General features: G+C 33.5%; 1 protein-coding gene across 1 annotated transcript in view; it reads left to right on the forward strand.

The window, feature by feature from the left end:
* The window catches only part of LOC127721531 (uncharacterized), a 59,515-nt gene that overhangs the window by 15,205 nt on the left and 28,547 nt on the right, over positions 1–15,763 (forward strand). The window contains exons 2-6 of the mRNA XM_052228294.1: positions 515–655; positions 11,264–11,945; positions 12,685–12,880; positions 14,695–14,796; positions 14,960–15,265. Coding sequence (XP_052084254.1) covers positions 515–655; positions 11,264–11,945; positions 12,685–12,880; positions 14,695–14,796; positions 14,960–15,265 — 1,427 coding nt within the window. The remainder of the gene's footprint in view (positions 1–514; positions 656–11,263; positions 11,946–12,684; positions 12,881–14,694; positions 14,797–14,959; positions 15,266–15,763) is intronic.

Genomic DNA, 15,763 nt, shown 5'->3' on the forward strand with positions numbered 1-15,763 from the left:
TGTTATTTAATCTAATATAAATTTCAGTTAAATTATCTTATATTAGTAGTTTGTAATGAAAATAAACGTATATGTAAACTAAAAGTTTATTGAAGCAAAAACTAAGTTTAAACCTTTTAAATAACAAATTAAAACTTGTATTATTTTCCAGATAAACAACAAATTTAATAACCCATATATTAGAATTAAACACTAGAAAACTTGAAATTTCACAAAATCATTAAATTTTCTTAAAGTTCTAAAATAATTCTTCGTAAATCAGAGCTTAAATTTGAAAGTGGAAATTTATTATTAGAAAAAATTGGTAAACGTATCATTTCATACAGTGAAATTGCATAGAATCGAGGTTATTATTACTCGTCGAAACCAGAGTAGTAACAGACAATGGTGTACTCCTCCCCGGCTGTTCATTCATTACCCCCCGAAATATTATCAAAAGATAACTAAGCGCCCGTACAAATACAAACAAAACAAAAACTCTACACTTTAAAGGTAAAAACTTTTTCTTTTGTAGAATTATCTTAGCTACATTTTCATGCTGTTTATTTGCTGCAGTGCCAAAGTTTAGCGACTTGGATACATGGAAAGAAAATTCGTTGTTAGCTGGAACATTTGTAATTTGCAGTTGTATACTGTTATATTACATTGAAAAAAGGTATTTCTTCAGAAACTATTGTTACCCGAACTGTAGAAATATACATACAGATCTTTATAAGTGCATTTGTACTTTTATGTGTTACTTAAAATAATAATTTCCAATCAAGGGCAATTTCATAAGTATTTTATCTATGTGTTTTTCCTACATGTTAATGTATGCATGTGTTACTAATTAAACATATTCTAAACAATTAAAAGGTATAACGCATGTTTTTTCTTTAAGTAATGCAACCAAGTGTTGGAGAAATAAAAATCTTTCGCAAATGAACCTTTTTTAGTATCTTCGAAACACTAGTTCGTACCAGTGAAACCCAGTCTTATTAAAAGTTATTTCAAATCCACTGTCGTTTATTTTTAAAATTTTAGCTGTTTAACTACAAAATTAAGGTATGCTATTTGAAATATACATGTAAATGTATATTAAAATTGAGAATGGAAACGAGGAATGTGTCAAAGAGACAACAACCCGACCAAAGAGCAGAAAACAGCCCAAGGCCACCAATGGGTCATCAACACAGCGAGAAAATCCTGCAACCGGAGGCGGGCTTCAGCTGGCCCCTAAACAAAAATGTGTACTAGTTCATAGAAAATGGACGTCACACGAAAATCCGAAACATATAAATGGACCGAAATTAAAAAAACTTACAAGACTAACAATGGCCAAAGGTTCCTCACTTGGGACAGGCGCAAAAATGTGGCGGGGTTAAACATGTTTTGTGAGATCTCAACCTTACCCTATACCTCTAGCCAATATAGAATAAACAAACACACAGCAATACGTGTAGTTAAACTCAATTTAAAAGAAGTCCGAGTCCGGAAGAAAATAAGCAAAATGACAATGATAACATAAATTAATAAAGGACTACTAGCAGTTACTGACATGCCAGCTCAATTAGACTGATTGAAAGATTATGTCTTTATCATATGAAAATCAAGCACAATCCCTCCCGTTAGGGGTTTAGTATCATACCATCATAAAATATACGAGTAACATAACCCGTATCATGCCAACAACTGGTTTTAGAATAAATGTGTTTATTTCCGATGCAAAGACCCTATGAGTGAATCAATATTAATTCCAAAAATGCCATCTTTAATGACCTGACAACAGTATCGTAACTATATCTCTTCTGAATAAGTCTGTTTTAAGTTTGGTTAGCTTTTGAGGTGAATGACGACATTTTTGTGCTTTGTATAGAATATTACCATAAAAGATTGGATGTGAAATACCTGAACGTATAAGATGTCTGTACGTTCATTTCTGTTTTTATTAATTTTAATTTGATAGACGCTTGTTAAACTGATATCCAATATATATATATATTATTATATTTGTATATATACTATATTTGTATTATATTTGTCTTCGGGATTATATGATCCGTTCATCCTATTTCGACTCTTCAAAATTCAAGAGTCTATCCTAAATTGAGGTAAATTATATGGCTTTCCAAATACCGTTTCGATTCCTAACATCACTGAAGAGAATAATTGTCGAAATCCGGATATGGTGTACTAATTTTTGCACCTTTTGTTTTCGGTAAACCGTCTTTTCCGCAAGTTTATTATTTTCTGTTTGGTATTAAATTAATAGTCAAGATCCATTTTGTTACATCTGGAGATCCGTTTATTTGGCAATCGCCAATGGCAGTCAGCAGGTTTTAAGAACATCCGTTGTTCGACCTGCTAGTCAAATGCGTTTTGTTAACATGTACTATTTCACTTTTTAGGTTTTTGGAAAATGTTGTTTGTGCTGTATTTAGACCCCTCTACCAAGAAATTTGTTTTGCATGCACATGTATAAAAATTGCGGTTTTTATCAAACGCAATCATAGGTTTGAATGTTGTTTTCAATTTAGACTTATTTATATTTTTTCGTTTGGGCTTGTATCATATTTGCCTTCGGGTTTATATGATCCATTCATCCTATTTCGACTCTTCAAAATTCAAGAGTCTATCCTAAATTGAGGTAAATTATATGGCCTTCCAAATACCGTTTCGATTCCTAACATCACTGAAGAGACATTAATTGTCGAAATCCGGATATGGTGTACTAACTTTTGCACCTTTTGTTTGCGGTATACCATCTTTTCCGCAAGTTTATTGTTTTCTGTTTGGTATTAAATTAATAGTTAAGATCCATTTTGTTACATCTGGTGATCCGTTTATTTGGCAATCGCCAATGGCAGTCAGCAGGGTTTAAGAACATCCGTTGTTCGACCTGCTAGTCAAATGCGTTTTGTTAAAATATACTATTTCACTTTTTAGGTCTTTTGGAAAATGTTGTTTGTGCTGTATTTAGACCCCTCTACCAAGAAATTTGTTTTGCATGCACACGTATAAAAATTGCGGTTTTATCCAACGCAATCATAGGTTTGAACGTTGTTTTCAATTTAGACTTATATATATATAATTTAGACCCCTCTACCAAGAAATTTGTTTTACATGCACACGTATAAAAATTGCGGTTTTTATCCAACGCAATCATAGGATTGGACGTTGTTTTCAATTTAGACTTGTATATAATTATATATATATATGTCTAAATATGTTACAACTTTACGACAGACACTCTCCATCGGATAACCAGTGGTTATACAGGATTAACACCATAATTTATATAATTTTTCGTCTAATATATAGCCCAACAATTCTGCAAATTATCGTTAGCAAATTTTAGTTCTTCCCTCAGCGGGATTCGAACCCTTGCATCGGAGGCATCGTGGCAACACTGCCTGCATTGTGTCCAGCGCCCTAGACCACTCGACTAACTATGCTTTCGTTAGTCTAGTAATGCTTTTCCTCGTCGGCTTTATCTTGGGTTGTAATGATGTATAGTGGCAAGAAGATGGTATACCTTGCAGATCTGCTGTTTTTTGTATGTCATAAAGGAGGATAATTTTACTTGCCATGCCGTCACATCAAGTTTTTAAACCTTCATTTAATATCAATATCAACATTGTTGCTTTGTCTTTCGAACTCTCTTATAATTTGACGATTTTAACGATATTAAATCATAAAGAACACTGGCGATATTGAAAGTTTGTCTTTATTATGACAGAAAATTACAAAAATGGTCCCTCGTATTAAGATTTTTCTGATTATTGAACTTATCTGAAGTTTTGAGTGCGTTTTGCCAGACACTCAAGTGGATGAGGAGTAAAAATAAACAGCCAAAATGAACATCAAAATAAGATCTAGTGATAAGTCAATATGACAAAAGCCGTCAGTCGACTTGTAGGCTATTCGTTTCAATGACGATTTTTACTATTTTTATGATGCTTTTCGCAAAAACTATAGAAGATAATATTGTTATGCAGTAGTCAGACATAGACGATTATGTCTCCCGTTTATGAAGGCGTCACACTGTCCCAAAATTTATACCAGATGGACTCACGGTTAAGGAAATGTTAAAATTCGGATCTGATTTAAAACCATCGGGCTATTTGTTTGGGCATGTTAAGACCGCCGGTTGAGTTTTCATCCTCCGGCATTAACTTCGTGAGCGGTGACAAAATCTTGGTCATGCCAAAAATTTCCGAAAGACCTTGCGAAGGTTTATTTTCGTGTTGAATTCGCGATCGGAATCGAAGGAAACACGGATGCTGTCCGAATGTCTTAGAAGGCCACATGACAATGTGAAGCCCTCGCAATTCCGTCGTGTAGCCATCGTATTTTAGTACGATGACATCGAGATGGGACAATGGTGTCCACGAAGACAGCCGTATTTGAGTAGCTCAAGCTTTTCACATGCGTCATGGTAACGTGGACATATAAAAGGCCAGCCTCAGAGCATCTTGCTCAGGACTGATACAGGACTAACACCATTATCACAATTCAGTTCCTGCAGAATGGTATACTTTGATGATGAGACAGTCATGAAAAATAAGGCATCAGCATTGCTTCTTTTGATGCATCTCAGAGAAAATAATGAGCAACTCTTACCGGCCCATTAACTCCTCTAACATGTAAAAATTGTCTTATTTCACTTTTCATATCTTGCTATTTACCTTTCTTATATTGAACAATGCCATTATCTTGTTTTGCAGTTTATTTTCCAGCGCAGGGACAAACCGAGGCGAAGGAGGAATCCTATGTTTATGTGGGTCATAAAATGGCTGTTTGACAAAAGAAGAGAACACTATGGCAACCATAGCACTCTACTAAAGGAGCCGGAAGATCAAAAGGCCTTCTACAACTACACAAGACTTTCCAGAGGCCTCTGTGATGAGGTCCTGCGAAGGGTATAAGGCAAAATAGAGAAGAACACATGTTACAGAAAGGCTCTCCCTCCTCGTCTCAAGCTGTCCATCACTGTACGAAACCTGGCCTGCGGTGACAATTATCCAAGCCGGTCCTTCAACTTCAGAGTTGCTTCAATCACCATCTCCCTTATCATCAATGCCATCAAAGCCAAGTTTGCTGTAACGGTGATCCAGTGTCCAACTACAACTGAGGAGTGGACCTCCATTGCTGGTCAGTTTGAGAATAGATGGACATTTCCACACTGCTGTGGTGCTCTTGATGGCAAGCATGTGGCAGTCACTTGTCCTTGGAATACTGCCTCTGTATACAGAAACTATAAGGGTTTCTTATCCATTGTTCTCATGGCCCTGGTCGACACAGACTACAAGTTTATCTGGATTGATGTTGGCTCTAATGGTTCCAGCAACGATGCCAGCATCTACAATGGGGCAAAACTGAAGGAAGTTCAGGAAAGTCCGTACAACATATTTCGATTTCCCTGAAGAGAAGTCTCTACTTGGTGATGACGTTCCTGCCCGATACTACATAGTAGGGTACAATGCTTTTGGGATCAACAAGCGCCTGATGAATCCGTTTCCATCAGAAACGTGGAACACCATGAGGGAATATTTAACTATAGACTCTCCAAAGCCAGGCATGTAGTGGAGAATGCCTTTGGTATTCTGGCACATAAGTTCTGAGTTTTGCTGAGGACTATGAACCAGAGACATGCAGAAAAATAATCACACATTCTGGCACATAAGTTCTGAGTTTTGCTGAGGACTATGAACCAGAGACATGCAGAAAAATAATCACAACTTATGTGATCCTTCACAATCTCATCTGACTGAGATATCCACCCACCCGCAACAAACTGATGGACTTGGAGGACCAGAACCAGAATTTCATCCCAGTGGAATGGAGAAATGACAAGGTACTTCTGTATGTTTACCATGAGAGGGCAAGGAACACCGGAACCCAGGAGGGAGGTAAATTAGAAGATACCTGAGACACTACTTTACCGCAAAGGCTTGTTCGGTGCCATAGCAGAACAGGATGATCCAGTTATTATTCCCACAAAGCAGTGACAGTTAAATCAATACATAGACACTGACATTGTGATGCTGAACATCTTATTTTCACATATTGCATTGTAACTTAAAGCAAAATACGTAAATGTTAAAGGAGTAATAAATTTTGTTTCTGAAATTTTTATTGAAATTTACTTTAATATAGAAAAATAAAATAACTTGTTAAGAAAGGATAAAGGAAAAAATTAGGTAATTAAATTAAATTTCACAAGGTTGGTTGAAGGTTTTATACCATCGTTAAGTCTAGTGACGCCTTCGCGACCAAGTTCGAACGCATCCTATTCTCAATACAACATCGTATAGCCATCGTGTGGCCTTCGTGTGTCAAGCGGGTAAACATCGTAATAAAAATTCACATCTTTATGCTGCCTTCGTTTGTGGTTTGGGTGCCATCGATTGACCTTCTGTAGGCATCGAACTTGCTTTGGCTGATGATTGGTTGTTAAAATTCTGTTGACAGTAATGATTTTTCTACTCTCTACACTACACTTCCACACAATTTTATCAAGAATAAGTTTTCATAATTAATCAAATGGTCTTTTGAAAAATCTCATTGCAAATTTATTTACTGTAACTCGTTTAAAGCCTTTTCTGTAACGAAAAAGGAAAGTATGCTAGATACACTTACTGGAAATGTGAAGATATGATTGAAGCTTTAAATTTTTTCCTGGACAACATATATGTACGTTTCGGCGATAAAGTGTATCGACAGGTAGTAGGTATTCCTATGGGGACTAATTGCGCCCCTTTAATAGCAGATTTATTCTTATATTGCTATGAATCACAGTTTATGGCCAAAATCAGTAAAGACACGTCATTGTTACATTTTGTTGACACATACAACAATACCTACCGTTATCTTGATGATATTTTTTCATCAAATAATCCAGAATTCTCTAAATATACTACCGAAATTTACCCAAAGGAACTTACTTCAAATAAATCTAACATAAACAGCAGTGGTTGTCCTTTTCTAGATTAGACATTTCAATTTCTAAAAGAAAACTCAATACAAAAATTTACGACAAAAGAGACGATTTTTCATTTCCTATTGTTAATTTTCCTTTTTTAGACGGCGATGTTCCTTTGGCTCCATCATACGGTGTTTATATATCCCAACTCGTTCGTTATGCCCGTGTGTGTAGTGATGTCATAGATTTTAACGAACGTAATCAATGTATCACTAGTAAATTATTAAGTCAGGGATTTCGTTACCATAAATTACTTAAAACATTTACTAAATTCTTTAATAAATACAAAGATTTGATAGGTAAATTTGGCTGTACCTGTAGAAAAATTATTAAAAACGGTATTTAACATCCTAAATTTTACGGTAATATTGTACTAAAAGCGCGGAAATCACTATGTGGTCCGTGTAAACTTATCGAACCTTTAAACAAACTTATTAGTAAAGGTTATCTTATTAATGTTGTAATAAGATCTTTGAATATTGTTTTCATTGGCACAAACATTGATTTTGTCATCAACAAATTAAAACACAACTAAATTTGTATTCTTTTCGAATGGTTTTTTTGGGATGTATATATACACATCTACGTTTATTTTCTATTTAGAAACTGTTTTATCTATACATAACATCATACATATTTATTATAAGGTTAAATCCTATCCTAACTATCCTACATCCTACTGCCTGTCGTTACTTTTATTTTGGCATTGCACAAGTCATGTCTTATTTGACTGTCCATGGCGTTAAAACACTAAATCCCTGCCTTTAATCGATTTTAGTCTCTAAATGATTTTTTATTGTTAATTGTTTTTGGATTTTAACTAGCTTTCAGTAACTGCGAGTACTCTCAAATCGTACTTTCGTGTTAATTTGACCTGATGACACAATTTGTAATGCATTTCTGTTATTCAATGTTTACTTATTTTGTGAAATATCTCATCTTATTTTTTTAATATGTACCACCTTTGATAAGTATTTAGTGTGACGAACAAAATTTTCACTTCTGTACTCGTACTATGAACAACAAATTTATTTTGTAAAAAAATGTTTCTGTACTAACAACAAAATTATTATATTCAAATTTACCTGTGTACGTTACTTTATTTAACGCCATGTTGTCCTTGTTTGGTTAAAGTTGTCTTTTTGACATTAAAATATCTTTTTTATTTATATTGTGTCATAGATCAAACTTATTCGTTCAGTGTATATTTACTTGTTTTTGTGTATTGTCTTTTTGATCGAGTTAAGCCATTTCAATTGATATTTTATTGTGTGTCTTTTTATGTTGTAATGTTATACCACTGTTTCAGGTTAGGGTGAAGGTTGGCGCCTGTTAAAACGTTTAAACCCGCTGCATTTGTATGCACCTGTCCTAAGTCAGGAGCCTGTTGTTCAGAGGTTGTCGTTTGTTGGTGTGGTTCATAAGTGTTTCTCGTTTCTCGTTTTTTATATAGATTAGACCGTTGGTTTTCCTGTTTAAATTGTTTTACACAGTCTTTTTGGGGCCCTTTATAGCTTGTTGTTCGGTGTGAGCCAAGGCTCCGTGTTGAAGACAGTACTTTGACCCATAATTGTTTTGCTTTTTACACATTGTGACTTGGATGGATAGTTGTCTCATTGGCACTCATACCACATCTTCTTATTTATATTAATGGTTTACATCTTCGCCCCTTGATTATCTCATTTGCAGTCATACCACTTTTCATAACGTTTGAAAGAAGCTTTTTCATTATTCAAGATTAAATTTTGAAAAATTAATAATTGATGTAATTCAGTATGGTCTTTCTTTTAACTTTTCTTTTTTGTTTGTTTTTTTTTAGTTTCAACAATTGGCTTTATATTTATTCATCCCCGATTGGCCAAGTGGTTATATGGTTTAGCCCTAGTCAACCACATGCGGTTAGTTAAATGACTTGGACATTGTTTTGTTTTCTTCATTTTTTTTGCACTGAATGTTGAATTGTCTTCATATTATGTACACACTATACACTAATTTTCAATGTTTTAGGTGAATTTATCAATTTATACGGTCATGAAAATTTGAAGTAAAATATAAGGGATTGACAAATGTAAGACATGCAAAGGCAACAAAGTTCATCGACATGTTGTCATTATTCCTATGGGCACCAATAGCGCCTTTTTATAGCAGACTTGTTCATGTACTGTTTTTTTAAATTTTAGTTTCAACAATTGGCTTTATATTAATGCATCCCCGATTGGCCAAGTGGTTATATGGTTTAACTCTAGTCAACCACAGGCGGCTAGTTAAATGATTTGGACATTGTTTTGTTTTCCTTCATTTTTTGCACTGAATGTTCAATTATCTTCATATTATGCACACACTTTACACTAATTTTTAATGTTTATGTGAATTTTTCAATTTGTACGGGCATGGAAATTTGAGGTAAAATATAAGGGATTGTATGAGGGTTGACAAATGTAAGACACGAAAAGGCAACACAGTTTATCGACATGTTGTAATTATTCCTATGGGCACCAATTGAGATCCTTTGAATAGCAGACTGGTTCATGTACTGTTATGAATCGCAATTTATGGCAAAAACTCAGTAAAGACCCGTCTAAATTCTATTTAACTGATAAATTCAAACACTTACCGTTATCTTGATATTTTTTCGTTAAAAAACATGAATTCTCTAAGGAACTTACTTTAGTTAAAGCAAATATAAACAGTAATATGTCCTTTCTCAGATTTAGATATTTCAGTTTTACACGGGAAACTCTACACAAATATTTACGACAAAAGCGACGATTTTTCCTTCCCTATTATTAGTTTCCTTTTTTCTGAACGGTGATGTTACCTGGCACCATCTTACGGTGTTTATATATCGCAATTTTAATGAACATCTATGTATTGCTGATTTTATAGGCTCAAGGATTTCGTAATATTCAAATCCTGTACCTAGCGCCTGTGGAATCAACTCCTTGGGTTATATAAAAATATGCAATAACACTTCTACCTATGATAGAAAAACAAAGGATATGGGGTATCCATCCATGATACAAAATCAGTACATGCACTGCAAAAAAAAAAAACAAAAAAAAGAGTATTGAAGTTATTAATGTGAAACAAACATACTTATAACGTTTAAGTTAAAAATATATTACCCGTTCATAATTTACTGTCTTAAAAAATGGAAACGACTCTTCCTCGTTGTAGTCATTTTTTGAAACAATTTAAGTGGCTGCTCTTTTTATTTAATTTAACAAAATTTGATGACACAATTTACGCCTTACATCTTCAAAGCAAACGTTTGTTAATTTTTTGGAAGAGATTCCTGGTTATCTAGGAACAACACTTTTATTGCACTTCGGTTTTTTAATTTACTAATGAAAATTCTCAACATTAAACGATTTTTTTCCCTTCACTTTCCAGTATTTGTTTCCCCACAGTAATTTATATAATCAGAATATAAAAAGCACTTATTCATAATGACCTTATGACAAACTTTACCATGTAAACTGTGCTTAAGTTTCAAATTCAATAGACCGTAACTGGGGGGTGGGGGGATAATCTTCATGGAAATGAGATGTTTTATTGCTGATACAAATACACACCAAATATTATTGACTTACAATTAGTGCCACACCACCCCCCCCCCCCCCCCCCCCCCCCCCCCACCCCTCAAACTGACCTAATCAGAAATTTTAAGAGTTAAACTATACAGAAGTTTCAAAGTCAATAGACCATGACTGATGAGGCGGGACCAAATCTCTATGGAAAAGAATTGTGCCAATGATTCATCAACTGCATACCACATATTATTGGCAAACTATTAGTAGTTCCCCCTGAAGTAACCTGGTCAAAAACTTTTAACCTATTGTTGTCGCCGACAATGACGGAAAAAGTACACATTAGTCTCGCTTTTTGGACTTCGTCGAGGAGAGTCATAAAATGTTACATTGATATATCCGAGGCAAAGTACTAAATCAAATGTCCACCGTAACAGAAGATAAAAATATACAGTACTGAAATTATCTCATACGATGATAGTACATGTATTCAGTACATCAGGATTATTGTTCAAAACTTATCATACCATGTATTAAGTATTGTTCTTCAAAGTATATCACTTTCAAAGTGTTGTTCTGAACAATATTTCTCGATATTAGTACATTAATCATATATTCTTTCTTGCAACCAAAGTCAAAACACGAGATTGCAAATAATAAATGCATTTTATTATTGGTTGATTATGTGAATGATTTGTAGCATGAAGTTTATGTTTAATACATGATGGTTTTTACTTCAGCATTTATCTGTAATGAATATTAATTTCAGTTCTATTCGAACAGAATGGAATTCATACAAATCAAAGCGATTTCTTCAAGTAATGAAGCTTTCTATTGACACTTCGACAGAAGTTGTGCGTATTCTAGCAAACCAAAATCTGCTTCAAAATTATGGTGGCTGTTTAACGACATTTCTACAAGCGAAAACGCATTATTTCTTTCATCAATGGGAACCAGGAAAGTTTACTTGTGTATGTTCTCCTGCAGGTTGTAACATAAAAGGTTCCAAAAGTATGAGCAATTGGTTATTTAAGAAGATATATTCACAAAATTCGAATCCAGTTGGAGGCCATTTTATCGTTAGAAACAAAAAAGTAGAACAACAATGTATACATGCCTTTACTGTTAACCCTGGACTTTCAATAGATACTGTTGATATCACAGTTCTCGTCTTCATTTTACGACACTGTGGAGCATTGACTGTACAGCAATTACAATCATTGGAAGAAATTGCTTTCGTTCGAAACCAAATGTGTCATGCTTTTAGTACAAAACAGTATACAGAAATGGAACTAGATCAAATGTGGACCACATTAGAGCAGGCTATTTTATCAGTTGTCCCGCAATCTTTCAGAGGAATTATTAAAGAACAAATCAGTCTCTTAACAAGAGTAGACTTCGAATGCGAAGAGATTGAAAGAATGGGAAGGAAAATAAATGAAATAAAAACTGTAAGTAAGTTTATTACAAGTGTAAGGTATACATATTGAGTGTTTCCTGATTAAGTAATGATTACAAAGACAATTGCAACATATGTTCGGTATGAATAGATGGAATTAGAATAACAGAGAGCAATTTCATAAAAAGTCGAATAAAAATCTTATTCGAAACTTTAATTAAGTTTATGTTCAATCTGATCAAAATCCGACGTTGTGATACGCTACACTGGTGGAGAGTATCGTAGCGAAAACTAACAGCTGAGTTTAATGAGATTGGTTTATGTTAGACATTATCAAAGTACTTAACAAAATACGTATAGCAAATATTCGTAAGATTAAAAACAGTTTTTGTTTTTTATCTTTATTTTGTGTATTCAAACTCATATTTACTAAACTATGGCGAATGAAGTACCAATTGCTATTCAAACTACTGGTAACAATGACACAAAATACTTAACCGGCTATAATAATCCATGAGCATCATGCATTTTTACTGGTAAAACGCACACAAAACATTTATCATATGGTAACACTACACCAAGCACCACACAGTTCAAGCAAAATCAATATTAGCAAACAATGTTGCTAATGCGTCAAAAGAAAAAAAGGAAATCAAAACTCTGCACCGTTGATGTATTGTACTATTTCTTCCCTTTAGAGGTTTTCTCAGGATTATTATTCACTTATACTTTCTCATACATGTATGTATGCTAAATTTTACAAGAAATATTGCTATACCATTGTACTTTAGATATTACAAGCTATAGATGACGGTGTAAATAGAAATGGAATTTATTCAGAATCAATAAAAGAATTAGACACCAATATACAGAGTACCAGAGAGGATATAAGAGAACTTAGGAATACTGTTGAGAAGAATGTTTCAGATACTATGGATTTTCTTCAGTGTTTTGAGGATAGAGAAAACAGGCTTGCGATGTATTTTGGTAGTATCTTCAACGTTATTTTTCAGGGATATAAAGTAACAAAGTTGCTTTTTAATGAGACTTAACTTGTTATGTCAACGGTGTTGTCTGGTTCCTTCTTCTTTTAATGCCATTGGGTCGATTTCAGTGATGTTGACATTTTGTCTAGAGGACATAATCCGCCCAGTAGCATATGGCTAGGGTGTTATCTTTTATACTTCGTCTTTGTGTGTTTGATGACCCTCTTGGTATATTCTATTTCTTGTAGAACAAAGGACGTCATACTAAATGTAAATAAGTGATTGGCTGTCTATCCGTGATGGATTTTTAGTGTTAATTGTATAATTTATAATTCTGATTTTTAATTGCGTGTGTCTACGTAGTGTTTCTACAAATGCATTTGTAATTTTCTGTTATAATGTTTAGTTAAACCACTTGACGAATGTCTTATTTAATTTTTTCAAAGCCATATAAAACTAAGGAGATGTATCATGATTGTCAATTTTTATTATATCTATTTTAAAAAAGTCCAGACTGAGATGACAAAGACATGAACAATGACAGGTAATCCTACTGCCTTCAACAAAAGCTAAACCAAAAGGTATAGTAACCTATGAAAAAAACGGGATGACAAAATGTGTCACAATTCAAAAGAGAAAAATAAAAGATCATACTACATCAATAAGCAAAAAACGAAATAGAAGACAACAACCACTGTATTACAGGTTCCTGGTTTGGGAATATGGCGAAGTTAAACATGCTTGAAAATGCTTTACCTTTCCCTTTACCTGGAACAGTCTTGTAACAATATAACAACAAAATATGAAAACAGTTGGAAAGGCTTCCGACTAATCATATTGGTAATGACTACATGACAAATATACTAAGAAGACAAGAGACGAAAGTTATAGTCCAGATATAAAAAAAAAATCGCAATTACTTAAGCCACAATACAAGCGACACAGGTATTGTCAGCGCTTTGAAATGAAATTTTGTTATCTAGCTAGTTAAGCATGTACGAAGTATTTTCAGATACAAAATACTATTAAAATGCCTTGATAAAGAGCTACAAATAGTTCATACGTCAGGTAAATCCACATACAAGTCAATATGTTTATAAATTCTTTAAACAAGAAGAAGAAAAAAAACATCAATAAATTTCTTCCATTTCAGTCCTGTATATTGAAATCGTTCTTTTATAAATGTTTCACCCCGGAATCCTTTTTTCATTGAACATTTGTGTCTCGTATATACAAGAACACAAAATTAGGGAAACCCCAGGTACAAGAAGGACATATTTTCTTCTTTGAAATCATTACAGATGGACGATTAAAGTTTTCATTGATTTTTATAATCAACTTCCCGATCACAATTCGCGTGCTTCAGTTGATTAAATATGCCAAAGCTTGTTATCATAATGGCAATTTCACAAACATCGGCAACAAGAGCTATACTTCATATCTAGATCATGTTGGTGAAAATTACGCTGATAAACACTTCCAAAACTAAGACCAATCTGACAAATGTGTTGTTTTATTTATATTATTTTTCTACATATCAGTTTAACAATCCTTGGAATGACTTGGGTATAGGCATATGTTCATATCCAGTAATAGAAGTTTCAGAACTTGTCAGTGAAACTTTTGACATTATTGCCGGTTTTGGAATGCTTGGTACTTTTAAGAAATTCTAATGGAAATTACTTTGAAATATATACTCATAAATCATGTGACCTTCATTTGTACATATAATATTTATGATTTGACAGACACGTAGTCTCCATTTAGCTTATTTATTAATAATCAATTTCTCTGAAATTCATAATTCTATTTCAGGAAAACTTGAAAAAAAAATTGAAAATCTGGAAACAACCGTTCGAACATATGCATGTTGTAAAGCCATAGAAGATGGAACAAAAGAAATTAATGACTCAAAAGGTATAAGTGAATATTGAATGAAATATAGAAATTTTGAACATTTGTTAACATGATTTTCTTCAGTCTCACTACATTTTATTTAGAAAGCTATGACTTTCGGAATACAATATATTAAGCACGACATTTTGGTTAAATTTTAAGGTATTTTATACATACTTTGCAGGCAAAAATAATGGAAAGATTGATTTGTATATCAAGATACCAAGTGGTCAGATAGACGAGGCCACTGCAATTGAAGAGCTGAGGAAAATCGTCCAAAAGCAAAATGAAGCGTTCAAGATTACATCTGTCGAAAAGAACTGTGTACTGATCGAGTTAGAAATACCAAGAGATCGTTTTACAGATGAAGTACTACTTGAAACTTCTTTTTCGTCGATTATACAAAGCATCGTGCAGGCAGGACATGTTGATACTGGTCTATCTGCTTCCATGGAATTTCATTTCGTAATACAAACGACTATAACTTCTGGTAATTTATTTTAGTATTTAATGGACCACCACAAAGTTGCCCATGTCCATCCTTCTAAAATTATACCGTTACCCTTCCATTTGCCGTTATGGCTGTAAATTTTAGTCATTAGTATTCACTGATCTACCAAACATATGATAAAAAATTCAATTCAAGTACGTTATTAGTGATTCAAATTTAGCTTAATATTATTCATAAGCTTTTGCCATCTGTCACTGTTGCAGATAGTGAAACACGTATACTTACACATTCATGTACAGATAATTGCGGGTACGGAATTTTTCGAAAGAGTATTGGACATGCAAATTAATCCTAAGCTTAATGGCCGTGGAAGCCGATAATGCTTTAAAATATTTAATTATTCAAAGAACTACAATACAAATAAATAAATAAATATTTTCAGTCACAAACGTAAGGTTTTCCAAAACAAATTTTATTCGATAGACTAGAATACAGTAAATCTTCGAGTAGTATAAGCGAAAATGTAAAATAGTTTAT

The sequence above is a fragment of the Mytilus californianus genome, unplaced genomic scaffold (assembly GCF_021869535.1).
Source record: "Mytilus californianus isolate M0D057914Y unplaced genomic scaffold, xbMytCali1.0.p SCAF_1, whole genome shotgun sequence".
NCBI classification, from domain to species: domain Eukaryota; kingdom Metazoa; phylum Mollusca; class Bivalvia; order Mytilida; family Mytilidae; genus Mytilus; species Mytilus californianus.